Source organism: Ixodes scapularis, unplaced genomic scaffold (genome assembly GCF_016920785.2).
Source record: "Ixodes scapularis isolate PalLabHiFi unplaced genomic scaffold, ASM1692078v2 PGA_scaffold5__190_contigs__length_132052651, whole genome shotgun sequence".
Taxonomy (NCBI): Eukaryota; Metazoa; Arthropoda; class Arachnida; order Ixodida; family Ixodidae; genus Ixodes; species Ixodes scapularis.
In genome coordinates, this window is record NW_024609880.1 from 70,933,510 (window position 1) to 70,949,827 (window position 16,318).

The 16,318-nt window shown below is 43.5% G+C and overlaps 1 protein-coding gene across 1 annotated transcript; it reads left to right on the forward strand.

Annotated features, from left to right (window-relative positions):
* Nucleotides 1-869: 869 nt before the first annotated feature.
* On the forward strand, nt 870-14,226 carry LOC8043197 (carbonyl reductase [NADPH] 1). The gene is made up of 8 exons (XM_029994703.3): nt 870-1,052; nt 1,729-1,810; nt 1,900-2,078; nt 3,398-3,510; nt 4,032-4,157; nt 5,279-5,420; nt 5,831-5,894; nt 13,963-14,226. The coding sequence occupies exons 1-8, from the start codon at nt 1,032-1,034 to the stop codon at nt 14,067-14,069; spliced, it is 834 nt and encodes a 277-aa protein (XP_029850563.2). The 5' UTR covers nt 870-1,031; the 3' UTR covers nt 14,070-14,226.
* The last annotated feature ends 2,092 nt before the right edge of the window (nt 14,227-16,318 follow it).

Sequence of the window (16,318 nt, forward strand, 5' to 3'; positions counted from 1 at the left end):
TTTTTACGTTGTTTATCGTGTCCCAGAGGATAGAGAAAACACTTCCTTCATTAAAAATGTCGCGATTCCGCTGCATAATCGCAAAGCAAAAGTCGAGTTTTTTCCCCCACCTGCAGCCCCAAGTGGCAGCCGAAGGAACTACGGCGGAAAGATTACGTGACCTCGCTCGGCTCTAAGCTGCAGCATAGCGCCCGCTAATTTACGCAGAGAGAGGGAGGGGAAGCGTCCTCCGAGATCGCACACGGGAAGCTACACGGCACTCCGAATGACGTCACAGGGAGTGCGACCAGGTGTGACCCTGAAGACTGGGAGTGAGTTGAGGGGTGCCCGAAATACCAATCTTTATCTTTTTTTTACGCAACAACTAGGACACGCAGCCGAAATCGGTTTTCTGTTCTTTACTTCAGAAGTGTCAGGGGACAACTTCCAGAAATCTTTGACCGAAGTCCGAAAATCGTTGCACCGCCCCTTTAATAGAGACGCTTCCGCTTGTGGCGCTGAATGCAGTGCTCTCGTGGCGCCGCCTGGCCATTGCCGGCTGCCTATACAGCTGTCTTTGTGTGTTTTGTACTTATGAAAACCTACGAAGGATGGGTCATTGTTTCACAAACTATCATCTTTCAGAATCTTTTTTTTTTTTTTTTTTTTAAGTGATTTGATGTACACAAAAACTGGCGCATCTGGGGGTTGAAAAAAAAAATTCAACGTGTCTTCTTTTTTTTACGTGTGTGAAAAATTGTCAATGAAGGGCAAATAAAAGGCTTAAAAATTGTTTTTAGTCTTGGCTGTTTTGGGGGTTTTGGGGTATATTTTCGTTGTGGCTTTGGCTATATTTGGGCCATAGAGATCATACATACTAACTCATTTGGGCTATACCTCCCAGCCGTTTGGCGGTTTTTTGGTGGGACCATCTGGCAACACTTCTGTTTGCAAGTGTGCGAATTTCCGATCTTTGCGATTGGTACCAAACTTTATTCCGCGCACTGCCTGTATGGTTATTCATTTGTGATCCAGGGAACAAAACGATCAACATGTCTTCTAGGGTTGCCGTGGTAAGCTACCAAGCAGACGCAGCGTTTTTACTTGTGCTCTGTCTACCGAGATCACCGAGATACGCCGGAAGCCTTGAGCCTTGTGCATCTCGAAAGGCAAAGGCCGGTCGTGGGAAGGCGTTGCCGCTGAGTAATGCCCGGAAACGAGTCTTTATTTGTAAATGTAAACATCTCCAGCTGCATTATCGGGTCGCGAATTCTCCGGTGTTCTCTATACTTCATTAGATAGAGGACAGCTGATTTACGCATGGGAAAAGTACACACGTGATAAAGGAGCAGGATCGTGCACTGCCCTCCTCCGCTATATTTGTGTACGGGTGAGTTAAGGGGGTTAACATTTTCGTAATGAGCCGCTACGGACTGTCGCCGCGAAGCTGCACGCAGGGATTCACGGGCGGCGTAGAGGCTTCGCCATATCTAGGACAGGCCATCGAGCCGGCATCAATGTTTGACCGCAACCGGTATGAAGGTCATCCAGATCGAAACAGGCAGGGGTGGGGAGTGAGCAGCGCGAGCTTTCGCTCCGTGAGCTGTCGCTCCGTGAGCTGAGCCGCGGTGCGCTAACACACTCGGCTACCGATCCTCTCTGCGTAGATCTCAAATTTAATAAATTTACTTCTCTCTCTCTCTCTCTCTCTCTCTCTCTCTCTCTCTCTCTCTCTCTCTCTCTCTCCAGGTTACGGGAGGCAACAAAGGCATTGGTTTCTGCATTGTGAAGTTCCTTTGCCAGAAGTTCGATGGAGACGTTTACTTGACAGGTCAGAGAAAAGATGACATCTCCCGGCCTTTTGTAAAGTGGGCAATTAGAATGCAATTTTTAAATGACATGGTCTCTTCTCTCGAGCAGCCAGAGACGAGAAACGGGGGAATGCTGCTGTAGCGGAGCTGAACAAGATGCTGCTTCATCCGAAGTTCCATCAGCTTGACATTGATGACCTGGAAAGCATCCGTAAATTTCGTGACCACCTGAAGCAGAACTACGAAGGACTCGACGTGCTGGTCAACAATGCTGGAATTGCTTACAAAGTGAATACTGCTGCCATTGCAAGGCATACTACACATATAGTACTGATGAAACACATTCCTTAGCCATATAGGTCCGCTATAGCTAAGTAATTGCCAAGAAATCTTGCTTTAGATTGCTTACTTAGGATGGACATTCATGCTAAGTGATATAAGTGATTGATTTGGCATACCTTTTTTACCTAAAAGTTGTTGATTATTAAGCTTACCAATCATCAGGTTCATGAAAACCTGAGGTTGTGAAAAAACAATGAAGAGACAAAACATCATCTATTTTTATTGGTGTGGCCCTGTAAAAAATTAAGAGCAAGACAGTGATTTTAGTTACTACAAAAAAGTGCCCCCAAAAACAAGCAAAGTTTAGCAGTGGACACACGGAGTGCTACTGATAACTGAATTTTATTTGGAAAAACACAAACATATATATATACACACTTGATTATACTTACTTGAAAATAATCTGAACTCCTTATCTGTTAAAGCAAGCGAGAATGTAATGATGCAGCCGTCATCCTCTTTTACCCTGATTTTGAATGCCTTAAAACTTTCCCTCTCTGTTTTGGTTTGTACTTGCCCAAAATTTGTTTCAACCAAAATAGAAAGGGATGTTCAAAATCGGGGTAATGGGAGATTTTGGCTGCATTAGTGTGTTGGCACTCGTTTTATCAGTTGAGGAGTTCAGATTAATTTAGAGCGAAGTATAATCAAGTGTGTATATATGTTTGTGTTCCTTCACATAAAACTCATTTGTCAGTAGTGCTCCAACTCTTCATGTTTCTTTATCTCCGTCTTATCTTTGTTAAATAGGCAATGAAGATCAAAGCTTTTGAGATTTGCCAGCTGAACGAAGGAAGAAATATACAAGATAGAGAGAGACAAGGAACATGCACATGCACTCTGCTGGACAAACAACCATTTACTGAATAACTTCTTTTCTTTTGTCGACCTTCATTATTGCTGAAAGTCAATGAAGGAAACAAGTTATTCAGTAAATGGTTGTTAGTCCAGCCGAGTGCATGTGTATATTCCTTGTCTCTTTCTATCTTGTATATTTCTTCCTTTGTTCAGCTGGCAAATCTCACAAGCATGAATAACCAACCAGCTCAGCTCCACACAATCACAAGGTCAAAGCTCTGTTGATTCCTTTGTACTCAGCAATTGCTATTGCTGCCATGCAGCTTTGAGTATGCTAGATACAGTCAAAAATTGCTTAAAAGTGTTTGAAATGTCTTGAACCAGTAGGGTATGATTTGTTTCCATTTCATGAAAGTTGTGGATGTTTGCATTCTCAGTATCTTAAGCTCTTGTATGCCAATCTGCAGCATAACTCCACGGCGCCCTTTGCTGAGCAGGCTGAGGTTACCGTGAAGACAAACTTCTTCAGCACGCTCAGCGTGTGCAAGGAGCTGTTTCCGCTGCTGCGCCCTCATGCCAGGTTTGGTCTTTCTTTGTAACCATGGAAAGGGATGCTCACCAGCTTTTTTTTCGTTGGACCTAAACTTTAACTTTTGCACGCTAATGTCCGTCGCCACCATGACGGATTTTGCCGACTTGGGCTTTAGCACTATTGTTGTTAACTTTGTTCTGGTGGTGTGAAGCTAGTGAAAACACTACTACCTCTTCCAAGTGGCACATGACCGCCTTTGTTTTCCCCCATTGTGCTCAGCAGAATACAATGGCCTGGTTGTTCACTACTATGAGCATTGTAACTAAAAATACAAGGCAAGCTGGAAGTAAACTCTGGTACTTAAAGTGCCTTGTCTTTTTAGTTTTATTTCAACACATGTTCGTTCCAATAAACTGCAGCTGTATTTTTCCATATTTGTTCATCCTCATTGCTGTTGCTGCGCGATGACCAGTTAAGCAAATTCAGGGTTCAGAGTGAATGGGACTGTAGTTTGCAGTACATCTTTTGGCAACATGATGGTAATCTATACATATTTATTCCTTGTACAGGGTGGTAAATGTGAGCAGCATGTGCGGCATGTTGAAGGTCATCCCGGGACAAGAACTGAGGGACAAGCTCAACAATCCCAACATTACCTTAGAGGAGCTTGTGGAACTCATGAAGAAGTTTGTTCAGTAAGTTTCCCCACTGGTTGCTCTTGCTACTGTGCATGTAATTCTTATTTTTAAATCTATTTGCAATTGTTCGCTTGTGAGTTCAACAACTATGGATCCCCAGAGTGAATTGCCGTCATCAAGCCGTTGAAGTGCCTCATTTGACTAATACAGTTGGCTTCGAACTGGAAGCCTTTGTTCACCACTGTCTCTGCCGATCCTATTTTTCAGTTACAACAGTTACAAGTGGTCTAGTTGCAAGAAAAATGTGCCGAATAAACACAGGGATGAAGATAGGCTGAAACAGGACAGCCGACACTTTCAACTAAGTTTGTTAAAAAAATTAAACAAAAAAAAACAGATATTATAGGCCAACGCAAAAGGCTGGTAATTTTCCAGTTGGCATGAGCCTTTCTGTTCTTAAAAAAACCACTAAAGAAGACAAAAAAATATATTTTAATAAATTTAGAAAAATAAATAATCAAAAAATAAAATGACTGCAAAAAAAAATTGTAAAATTGTTTACGACATTAGACTTGGTTTTAGTTTACAGCTTTCAAATGTGTGCGCCAAAAATGGGTACATAACGTCGCCACCACGTCGCCCCACGTACACGCCAAGGGCAACATTCTCGTCCTCCTTGCCTTTCTTCCGCGTAGCGAAATCACCCAGAAGAGAGGAAAGTGAAAGGAGGAGTGCTGAGGCACACTGAAGAGAGGTAAGGAGAGAAGAGAAGGATTCAAGTTCAGCTCATGATAGGGCTAGAGAAACCTTGCCAACACAGTCATCCCCTTGTGTTCTCATTACATGGGCTTCTTGTATTTCCCTCGGATTCCTTTTATGTGTATCTCGCCAAGATCTCTATGTCGCGAAGATGGAGAAGAACAGTGCACCTAGTGCAGCGAATGGCAGGATGTCCCGACAGGCATGCTTTCGAAGCCGCCGCATGTTTGTGGGTGCAGTCGTTCATGCATCTGCCGGTTTGGTCAACATAAGCGCACCTGCACGTCGGCGAAATTCTGTAATTCCTCTGACGCTGAATTGATAGGGGCCGTGACCAATGCCCAAGAGCTTGTGTGGCTGAACTGCGTTGCTCGCAATACAAGAGTTGAACTTACAGCTTCGTTTAACTGCGTCTGCAGGGACTCCAAGGACGGTGTGAATGTCGAGAATGGCTGGGGACAATCTGCCTACAATGTATCCAAGGTCGGCGTCACTGTACTCAGCTTCATTCAGCAGCGAGAGTTTGACAAAGACTCCCGCTCGGATCTGGTCGTCAACGCAGTAAGCTCCCTTCGTTTCCCAACAGCCAATCAAAATTAGCGTAAATTACCAGAATAAACATACCCGCAGTACAGCGCAAGCACATGCTTCTTGAAAGTGCTTAGAATAAAATGCAAATGCTAGCAGTGTTCTCAAAGTGCCGCTTCAGGTACAAATCACTCCCTAACACTCCTTTTCTCTTGAGACTTGCTTCCCTCGTGCTTGAAATTTTTGTCCAATTTACCGTAACATGCTGAACGAAAATAGTTTTCATAACTGCTAATTGTTTTAGTGTTTGAGATAGTTGGCAAACCAAGTATTGCTTCATTGCCTTTAACACTAATCCACAACAAGCAAAAGTGGAGGCAGCGTGAGAACTTGTTATCTACTATCATACGCAGTGTTAAAAGACTTTCCCATTCATTTTCAAGGTGCATCCGGGATACGTGGACACTGACATGACTAGCCACAGAGGTCCTCTGACACCCGATCAAGGTAAACTCTCGTCTCTTTCGCATACCGAATAATTGTGTCACGCTCGACAGTTTCTTTTAGCTAATGGGTACAGAGTCTTGAAACGTCTCGTTAACTCAGAAATTGGTATATTGTTCTGAGGCTGCCAAAATGCTAGGATGGAACGCTCGACTGCTTGACGGCAGATTCCACAAGAGGGCATCTACAATCGTGTCTAGTTGATATGAACCCTGTCATCGTGGGCACTTCGGTAGACAAAATTTTTGGGGAAAAACTGGGTAAATGCACGCATTTTTATCTCGGTTATTACGAATTACTGTTCGTTGTAGACGATTTGTGGGGCGAAACGGAGGTGTTTTTTTTTTAAGGAGACGTGACTTTTGTAGCCAGGTGCGGCTTGTTTGTATCTGGGCGAGTTCTGTTTGTGTCTGGTTTAGGGGACAATATGTGGTTCTTCCCTTTATGGTGTCTAGCTGTAGCCCCGGAACAAAACGTCTGCATACTCCTAGGATGCCAAGGGTGAGGTCAAAGCCTGGCCGAGGTTTCCGGAATCTGACGGAGGCTCTCATACTTTCTTTGTTTATGAGAAAAAGCAATACAAATGGAAGCACGTGCACTTAAAGGCCAGCCCGCAAGCAGAGAGAAGGAACCCGACCCTCACTTTCCTTCTCGCCACTGTGAAAGGAGGAAATTGCCTCTCGTTTCCTCCTCGCCATTTTCCGATCTTTTTTTTTTTTTTTTTTTTTTGCCAACTGCCTGGTTTTTTTTTTTTTTTTTTTTTTTTTTTTTTTTTACAAGTTTGGGGTGGAGGAAATGAAAGCTTCAAGGATTTGAAAAGATTATCCAGAAGCCAGCCGACACACCTGCGACAAGGAGCTGAACCAACCGAGTAGCTGTTTTGAGCGAGCTTGGCACTTGCTCTTCCCAACCAGTTGCATTGGCTCTTTTTTAGCATTGGTTTGGAAGACGATTCTTTGCTGTTGTGAGAGCAAAAATGCCTCGTTCTGCTCAAAGAAGTAGTCATTGAAGTATCAATTTTAATATAAATATCTGATTCGGCACCTTTCATTGTTTAGGCGGATTCATGGCAACAACGGGAAGTACAAGCGGCATTTTCTGTATATCAGGGATGGCGCTCCATAGACCAGTGGTTCTGAATCATCATGGTTCGTAAACCGGCAGAGGTGACGGAGGATCCCATCCGTAGTGGGTCTAGCACTTTTCGGTGTAGAGCGTTTTGCTGTAGGGCATTTCGGTGAGGACTTTTTGGTGCACAGACATTTCAGTGTACGGACCCTTTGCTGCAAAGACTTCTCGGTGTGGGACTTTTCGGTGCGCGGATATTTCGGTGCACGAACATTTTGATGCATGGACATTCGACGCTATGGTTTGCTCGCCGGTATCTCTTTTACAACGTACGAAGACACGCTTCACATCGTGTTTGCGGGTTGAGTTGATAGAGATAGTCTCCTCTATGAGGTTTTGGCTTTATTACTGTCCTGCGTGTAGGAAAGGACCCAAACAGGAAGACGTTTGAAGTCGTTTGTGTATTCAGAACAATTTTGAATATCTTCAAATGCGCTTCCTCCGCGCAATTGCATAGCTCCGATTGTTAATAATAAATTGCGATGACCTCGCACGACAAAAAAACAATGTAATTATCACTTGTAACTCATTAGGGAATAAAGTAGGCGTGTACGGGTACAAAATAAGTGTAATCAAATCAAATATTGATTTGAAGCAAGTAAACAAGTCGAATTTCGTGAATGCTACATCTATTTTATTTGGTATCAAATGTTTGCTCATTCTCGTACGAAAAAAACAGTGACCACAGATCATACACAGCGTATGATCTGTGGTCAACGTCTCCTTCGATGCCGTAATGATGTCGCCGGACGTAAAGAACTGCCTTACAATCGTGCTTGTAAAGGGCGATTTTTTTTTTTTAACGACTAGACATTTCTCTAGAAAGGACGTCGGAGTTACGCAATTGCGGTTTGTACCTTATCTGTAGTCATCAAAAACACCAAATCATTCATTTTTAAAGAGATTTAGTGCACGTGAAGTGGTTCACGGCGTCCTAAAAAGCCTAATTTGGACGTGAATCATGTTACCGCAATCCTTTCGCCCACCGCACTCCTCGCCCCTTCTACAGTAGCGTTGTCACAGCGATGCGCATGATTTGTCGCTTTGGCTTCATGGCGTTAGGCTGTGCCACGCGGAGATGGAGCCCACATAAAATCAGAACTATATTTTCGCGCCAAAATTAGGAGGACGCCGTATAATAGTGTACGCGCGTTACATCTTTTTAAGAATGGACGGTTTGGTGGCTTGCGATTATGGCCAACAACTTTCTAAATACAAGATGCCGTTTTCTTTTCTAATTAAAAGGTTAATTAGCGAATTTTAGGCAATCGGTCGGTTTTAGTTGCGTTCATTATTGAACCTAATCCTCACCTAGCCGTATAGCTCACCTACACAAACCGCAATAGCGCTAATTTTCACTGGACAATTTGGTGGCTTTCGATTACGCCCAAGAACTTTATAAATCAACTATCCCGTTCTCTTTTATAATCAAAAAGTTCATTAACAAATGTTAGGTAATCAGTCGGTTTTTGTTGCGTTCTTTCTTGAACCCAATCTTCGCCTGGCCGTATATAGCTCACGTCCACAAAACGTTAATTTCCACGTTTTTCCTAATATCTAGAAAGTAAAAAAAACATTGTATATAAAACAGAAGGCAGTTCTTTTCTGATATAAATAAAGCGTGGGGCACCGCGTCTTGCATGCATCTTTTTTTTTTTTTTTTTTTTTTTTCCGGCCTATGAAAACAAATCCCGGGACATTCGAAATTGAGTTTATGATAGGGCGGGCGCTTTATCACGGGGTATTTTGTCATGTTTCATAAGCTTTATTACGAGTCAGAAGGAAGCCACGCAAGCCGTATCACGTTGCAAACAGCTAATCGGGTGTTTCTCAAGCAGTTCTAGAACTTTCCAATTGACATTTTGGTTCCTAATACATCTAAAAAAGTTTGGTACTTAGTCCTAAACATCTATTTTTATTAGGCATAATTAAAATACTGCAACTCTCGCAAGACGTCTGCCCAAAACATAAAGTTGGTTTCATTGGCGTAAAGTCTTTCATTTTTATGCTTGGTCTTTAAAGATTCGTGAAAAGCGTTCGCGACCTTATCTGTCAAGCCACGTACGAGCACAGCGCGGCCTCCTCGGCAAGTTGTTCCCTCATCGAAGACGACAATGAATAAAAGGTAGGATCGAAATCATATTGCCTGAAGAAAGCGCGAGTTTAAAATAATTCTAAGGGTGTCAGTTGATTTTATTTCTACTATATTCAAATTTCAACACTCGTCGCGGGCAGCATGAATGGAAGCACTGTACTCTTGGCGCAAACCAGTGCCCAGTCAACGGTCCTACACTCAAACACGCTTCACCACCCGACCTGTTTGAAAAATAAATAATTTCCAGTACTTTTGGTAGAAAAGGCGAATTTTCTACTGAGCGTGATATTTTGTGGGCCCAAAAGTCCTGTAGCCGAGATCGGTAGTTCATAGCTTCAGGAAGACGAAGAACGACAGATGCATTATTTCCCGCGGAAGTACTGTTTTGACTTTGAATTCCACATAAAATTGTATATGCACAAATCGGTGGCACGATACCGAACTTGCTTGATTACTTTTCTTTTAAAGACAACATAACCAGGCATAATCTACAGATATTGGAGAATTCATTTTAATTGGCGTACAGCGCGATAGACAAGTATGGACATAAAGAACACAATAGAGCTCTGCATTTCTATCGCATTTCTTTCCGTACTTGTGGACAGTTAGTCTGCATGACTAAATTCAAAAACTGCCAAATAGTTTAAGCCTACCCCTTTTTATAGTTTTTTTCGTAGATGAATTGTGGCGAATCCCGGTTGGGTTCGATCTCGCACGTGTTCAAGGACACATTTCGGCATGATTTCCCGCTTGGTGACGACGTTGAGCTGACCGCTGTTCCGCTTCTTTTCTAAGTAGGCGGGGAATGCCAGACGCCTAAATTAGCCAAGCAGCCCCAAAACTTGCGGTAGTACAGCTTCCGAACTCCTGGGTTTTTTTGGAGATGGCCTTCGCCCACCCTGACAAAGCCCCAAACAATTATGTAAGGGCTGCAGAGGCTATCTGGGCATTCCATTTCTTCATCAGCGAACAAATGCGAACAGAAGAGAATGAAAACTTCGTAATACCTGCTGTCTTTTAATAAATGGCATAATATGCTACTATTGCTAGTTGCACTATTTTACGCGAAGAAAATTGTGATTTTTCGGTTTAATCTCCGTGTTTCCCGTTCTCTTTGCTAATACGCAAGATATTTGTCGGGTGTCAAGTTTTCAGTTACATTTGTTGACAGAAACTAATTGCACGTTTGGCCACGAAAAAATTTTTTTCAAAGGCTGAAGATAGATGAAATATACCATAAACCGTTTCAGTTCTTATGGAAGTTTGTGTTTACTCTTCTTAGTAGCCTCAACGAGGCGGCCGTCACTCTAGAAAATACCTGTAGTACGAACGTATATATTATGTCTGAAATGGTCAGACTGTGTCCCTCTGACTGCAATATCTTTGACTTGTAATTACTCATGATTATTAGTTTGTACAAAAAACAAAAAAACAAAACAAAAACACAAGAGTGATAAAATCACAATTCAGTGTGCCGTTGTTAGAACGACAAATTTTCAACTCTCTGGGTAGAGCTCAAAGATCGGATAAAAATACCCATCTTTTTTCCTTCTGCTGTGATGTTCAAGTTCCGTTCACTCGAGATAAATATGCGGTGTTGTAGCGTGTGTGGCCGCATGCGGAAGTATCTGAATGTAAAAGTTAGTTGGTGTTGACTATCTGAGTGTTTTTTAGAACTGCAGAAAAAGAGCAAAAGAAAAAAAAAAAAGAAGAAAAGCGAGCCAGCCCGAACCCTTCCGAACTCATATCCAGCCTGCCTAACTAATCCCTGGTGTTTGGGATTGAAGCAGAGAACCTTGAAGGGTTACAGAGATTTTGTCGGGGGGCCGGTAAGCCTATTAGCACTCGTGCGAGAAGGTTGTAAAAAGCGAGGAGGAGAATGGAGGAGGAAAGGGGAGGAGGAAGAAAAGAAAAGAGGGGGAATCTTCTGCCACGCTGAAGAAAATTTTGAGCGCCCGCCTTTAATAGGATCTATAGCCAATGGCTGCTGACGGGTCCTTTAAAGCCAATACAAAAATAAAGCGACAAATCGAAGCATATACAGATGTACACACTATTCAAGTGCGATGGTCCATAAAAAGATATATTTACTATCTAGTTCAATGATAAATGAACCTTCTATATCAAAGTACATGAGAAACATCTTTAATACCATGCAACTTTCTATTTTATACCTAGTTGCACATTAGTAAATAGTAAATAAAAATTTGAAAGTTGTTCATTTTGTGAACACAAAATATTATCTATATATTCATTCCATTACTTAGGCGCAATGTATGATAATGAAGTTCAGAAATAAATATTAATCGAGTCAAGTTTTTTTACCCACACATCTACACTTTTCCACTCCCCGCCCCTCAGTAGGAACAGTTGTCTTGAAAACCCTCTTGAAGGAACACTGACACTCCCCCAAAAAACAATTTTAAGTTTTTGCCAGTCGATTTAATATGTCGTCAGAAGGCTACCCAATTAATATTTTGCTACAGTCACTTATATTCTTAATAAAGCCAAGAAGCGTAACTGCTCGAAACTGAAACTTGCTCACGGAGGTCGGAGAAATATAGAGGAGGAGGGAGTGCCAGGAGTTACGTAACTGCACTCAAATGTGTTTTTTTGGGGGGGATAGGGGGGGGGGAGCGGGGGGGGGGGGGGGGGGTGGGCAGGACGCGGGGGCGCAGAAGACGTTGTTACAGCGTTGTGGGCATTGTTTTGTTGTGTGATTGCTTTGTAGTTATGTTTGTTTTGCTCGCTGTTCTGCACTTAAAGATAAGTTGTTTTTGTACATTAAAGAGTTGGAAATGAGTAGTAGCCTCTGGTGAATGCCCGTGATCGGCTCCAAAAAGAATGCCCCCAAGATGTTGCGTGAAGAGCTGCCCCACAGGTTTTGTATCCAAAAGTGGCGTTGTGTGGCAGAGTCGGCACAAATTTCCGAAAGATCAACAGGATCGGGACCAGTGGCAGGCTGCAATTCTTGCTGAACGGTTATGAGCACATTGGAAAGCGGACGTTATGTGATTTATATGCTCCTTGCATTTTGTGGAAACTGACTACACTGAGTTTGCAGGTGTCAAAGAGGGAGTCACATACCATTTAGTTTAGCAGCGTTTCGTCCACAACATTTCTTTTTTTTTTTTCACTGACAATTGGTAAAAAATAATGTAAACATCACAAAATGTTAAAAAAAAAAAAGAAGAAACGTTTGCCCATGCTTTTTATTGAACCAGGGTCTGCTGCATGTGAAGCAGATACCTTTCTACTGATCTATGTACTCTACAGTTTTAACAATACTCTGTTTCACACTTAGCGTGCAACGCTGTCAAAGCTACTGGCGCGAGCGCGTGGCTTCATCTAAGGTTTTGTTTGCGCGAGAAGGCGTGCAAATGATCAACGAGATCAAGCCCCACGCTCGCGCCAGTAGCTTTGACAGCGTTGCACGCTAAGTATGAAACAGAGTATAGTCGTTTTGAGGTATCATTTTATACGAGATCCAAATACCCGAGCGATTTTTTTTAAGCCACGAGACAACTGCCCGAGCGATGTTTTTAGCCACGAGAAGGGCAATGACTCGGCAACGTCTTTGTGCGAATTGGCTTGGTGGTCGAACATGTTCTCTTTCGAAGGAAGACAAATTCCCCAATACCGCGAACGACAGTTCTGAAGTCCGCTGCCATCGCCTTTCAGTCCGCGAGTCCCGCGATACCACGCTATGTTGAGAATTACGCAGTGAACGCAAAAAATGCTTCCGGTTCTCTGCAATTTTTTTTTTTTTTCAATTATTGTATTTGCAGTTTTTTGGAAGCCACAAAAAGTGGGTTTCATTTTTTTTTCTATTTTTATTATTGAGCTAGTGCCTTCAATGACCCGCAACTTTTGATTAAATTTGGTGGTTGTGTCTAAACCTTAGAAAAGGGTTCGTGACCATGGAAAAGAGAATGAGCGTGACTCAAAACGGCCAGTTAGAACTTCGAGCCGCAAATTGTGTTCTGGGTATTTGGGCTTTCACCTTGGCGAGCATAAACACCCTGTCAGTGTCCCTTTAGGCGCTGCGTATCCATTAGGAGAATTCAGAGTTGTTGAAGGGATCTCATTCCATAATTTAACTCCGGTATACTTTAGGCAGCACTGGCCGTAATGATGCAAGATTGGAATCAAGAGCTTACCATGTAGGGCGGAGCAGGATGAGTCTTGGTGGGCGGGTTTGATGCATGTTTTATACATGAATTCCCATGGCTCAATCCGGTAAGCAAGATGTTATAGAAAAATGCTAAGATACAAAGTTTTCAGCATTTCAGTATCAAAATATTTACCGTATTTACTCGAGTAATAGCCGCACTGTTTATGGACAAGGCCCTTGTGTTTACTTTACCGCAGAGCACGTATACAGCCAATCATCACGTTGCGCATAAATAATGTAGCGAATAACTAGATCAAAAACACGATTCTCCATACAAATGCAATCTTCACAGATGGTATCTTTGCGCGAAGATGTTATCTCTGTCCTGTAAACAGCTGGAATCATGCTGTCGATCGCGGTTATTTGCAAGCCGCATGCTGTGCAGAAAAGCAAACTCTCAGGTTTTCTTCATAAACAGTGCGGCTATCACCCGAGTAAATACGGTATGCACTTTAGATAAAATTAAGCACAAGTAGGAAAGTTTTCTACACGAGGAGTCTATTTGAGGTTTCCCATTAAATTCACTGTTATTATTGTGTAGAGTCCTGTGACTGAGATTTCGATTGCAGGTTGTCAGAAATCCTTTTAACTCTTGGCCTGCCGGATGGCCATCGTTGGTTTAGCATGCAAACTACCCAACGTTTTTTCTTGCTTCATTCCATTTTATCAAACAGGAGCGGATGCCCCGACCTACCTGGCCCTGCTCCCACCCAACGTCAAATCTCCCAGGGGAGAGTTTGTCTGGAACGATCGCAAGGTTGTGCCTTGGAACGGAGATTGAGGTCCAGCTCCAGAATCAGGCCCCTTGGACCTGATGTGCACCCTGAGCAAAGTGCAGCTGATGTTGGGCAGTCCTCCCACTTTTTGGTTGTTTCCAAGTTATTGTCATATTTTTCATTACGTGTCACAATAAACACAATTTTTATAGTGATCCTCAATTTCTGGAGTTGTGGCTGCAAACTATTGAGTTTGGCTTCTCACATAGTGTGGAATATCAGTTTTTTTTTTCTGAATACCTCCACTCCTTGTTGTTTCGATATCATGTTCTCAATATTTTTAGATACCTTTTTGTATTTGAGCTTCACTTAGTTTCGGCTTAAGGCCCATTCACACTCTTGCAACTGAGTACAACCGAGAGAGACAAGATCTGTTAAAAGTTCTTAAAATTTCTTAGGATGAGGGAACACACTGGCATTCTGGCGCCATCTATGCGGCGACCCTGGGACTGCGCTTCACAAGAGCGAAGGTTTTGCGGGATTTCCAAGGTCAAGTGTGCGTAATACCTATGAGGAAGGCTCGTTTATAACGTTGACAAAAGTTTTTCGAGCCAAGAAAGAAAGGGTAATGCCCGAGAAAAATAGAAAACGTGCTGGACCACCAAGTTTACACTTCTACCCAACAGATGGTGCCAGTGTGTCCTCTCGTTGTAAGAGGTTTTAAGGAACCCAGTTTGGCAAGAGTGTGAACGGGCCTTTACCTGCTCGTTCCTCTGAGCTTTTTGTTCTGGTTAGGATGTGCTAAATTTAATCTTAATTCTTTTGTGGTCACTTCCTAAGCTTTTTGTGTCTTCCTCATCTATTTCCATACTTCCTTGCCTGTCATACACTTTGTGGGACATGAGGCAGTAGTCTATTGTCGAGTGAGTTGTTTCGTTCCCACGTTACTTTCCCGTTACATTTTACTTGTGCATTAACTATCACTAGGCCCAGGGCATCAAAGAAATCTAACAACTTTCCGGTTGTATTTGTGAATCCATCAAACTCTTCTAAGTGGGCATTCATGTCTCCTATGATAATTATTTCCCGATCAAGGTCGATTTCTCTCATGTCCTTCGCTATACATGTAAAGTGTTGTGTATTTTCCTTCCTTGAGCCATTTCCTGTTTTCAGGTAATGAAACCTGTGGGAGCCACTGGTTCCCCTCCCCTGAGAAGGCGTAAGCCGCGGACGTTACGGCCGGAGCTGTCTGGCTTCGAGCCGGCTCGTTCCGTATCGTGTCGGAGAGAGCACGCCACCATGCTGGCTTACTCTCTCGCACTCCTCCGCGCGTCTCCCCGATTTCGGGGGAACAGCGAGATCGCGCGCAGTGTTGCCAGATTGGACTATATATAGCCAAATTGGGCTACATTTTTTTCTAGTTGGCGTCAAAATTTCGTTTTGGCTATGTGGCTATTTTGGGCTATTTCTAAAGATTCTGCGAATTTTTGTCGAAACCTCAGGTTCGACGTCGAAGTTTGAGGTTCGACTAGTTAATTTTCGAACTTCTTATCTGCTTCAAAGAAAATTGGTTCGCTTTTGTCGAGTCGAGAGGAAGGAGAAAGGTCTCAAACTTCGGGGTTTTCACAGTGCGCAGAGGAGCAATGCTTGCAGAGTTCAAGCGGTCTCCCCACAACGCAGTGGAGCAACCCAAACAGATTGCACTATTACCACAGACCCGGTAATGGGTCTTTTGCCCGAATCTAGACTGAACTCTCCAAACGCTGCTTTGGTGCCCATTGTAAGAATCCTTAGGCACCCAAGTTCCGAAGAATGAGAAGTCAGCTTGTGGGGATTCCTCTGGTCTCCCTTCCCCGATGGCTGTGATAACGGCCGCGGGTCGGAACGCTCGGCCTTCTTCGCCGTGAGCTCCTACCTGTTCGTGAGGCGGAGGGCCGCCTGGCTTGGGGGGCTCTCCTCTCACTCTCTCCCGGGGGGGACCTCTTTCCGTCCCCCCGCTCGGATGCGAATCACTGCCGACAGGCGAGGAGGTTTCGCCTCTTGTTTTCCCGCTTTCGGGAAAGGGACTCGTCCGGGTGACCGCGAAAGAGATAGGACGTGCGTCGGCGACTTTTCCGACGCTTCCCCGGTCTTGGCTCTCCGGATCCCCGCGTCTGGCAGGTAAGGACCTTTTCTTACCTTGCCGGACGCGGGGGGCATTTTGGATGGGGACATAGTAGTTCATATAGAAGAGTATGCTAATAAATGCTCTTGGACTCTGTCCTTACTCTGGTACGTGTGTCTTCTCTTCCGCTATATTCGAGAGAGTGAGACA

What these genes read in the sequence shown, in the direction of transcription:
- LOC8043197 (XM_029994703.3), top strand. Translation starts at nt 1,032, where the DNA reads ATGTCTTCTAGGGTTGCCGTG. An exon ending in TGGAGACGTTTACTTGACAG is followed by an intron (nt 1,811 to 1,899) that starts GTCAGAGAAAAG and finishes TCTCTCGAGCAG; the next exon opens with CCAGAGACGAGAAACGGGGG. An exon ending in CTCATGAAGAAGTTTGTTCA is followed by an intron (nt 4,158 to 5,278) that starts GTAAGTTTCCCC and finishes CTGCGTCTGCAG; the next exon opens with GGACTCCAAGGACGGTGTGA.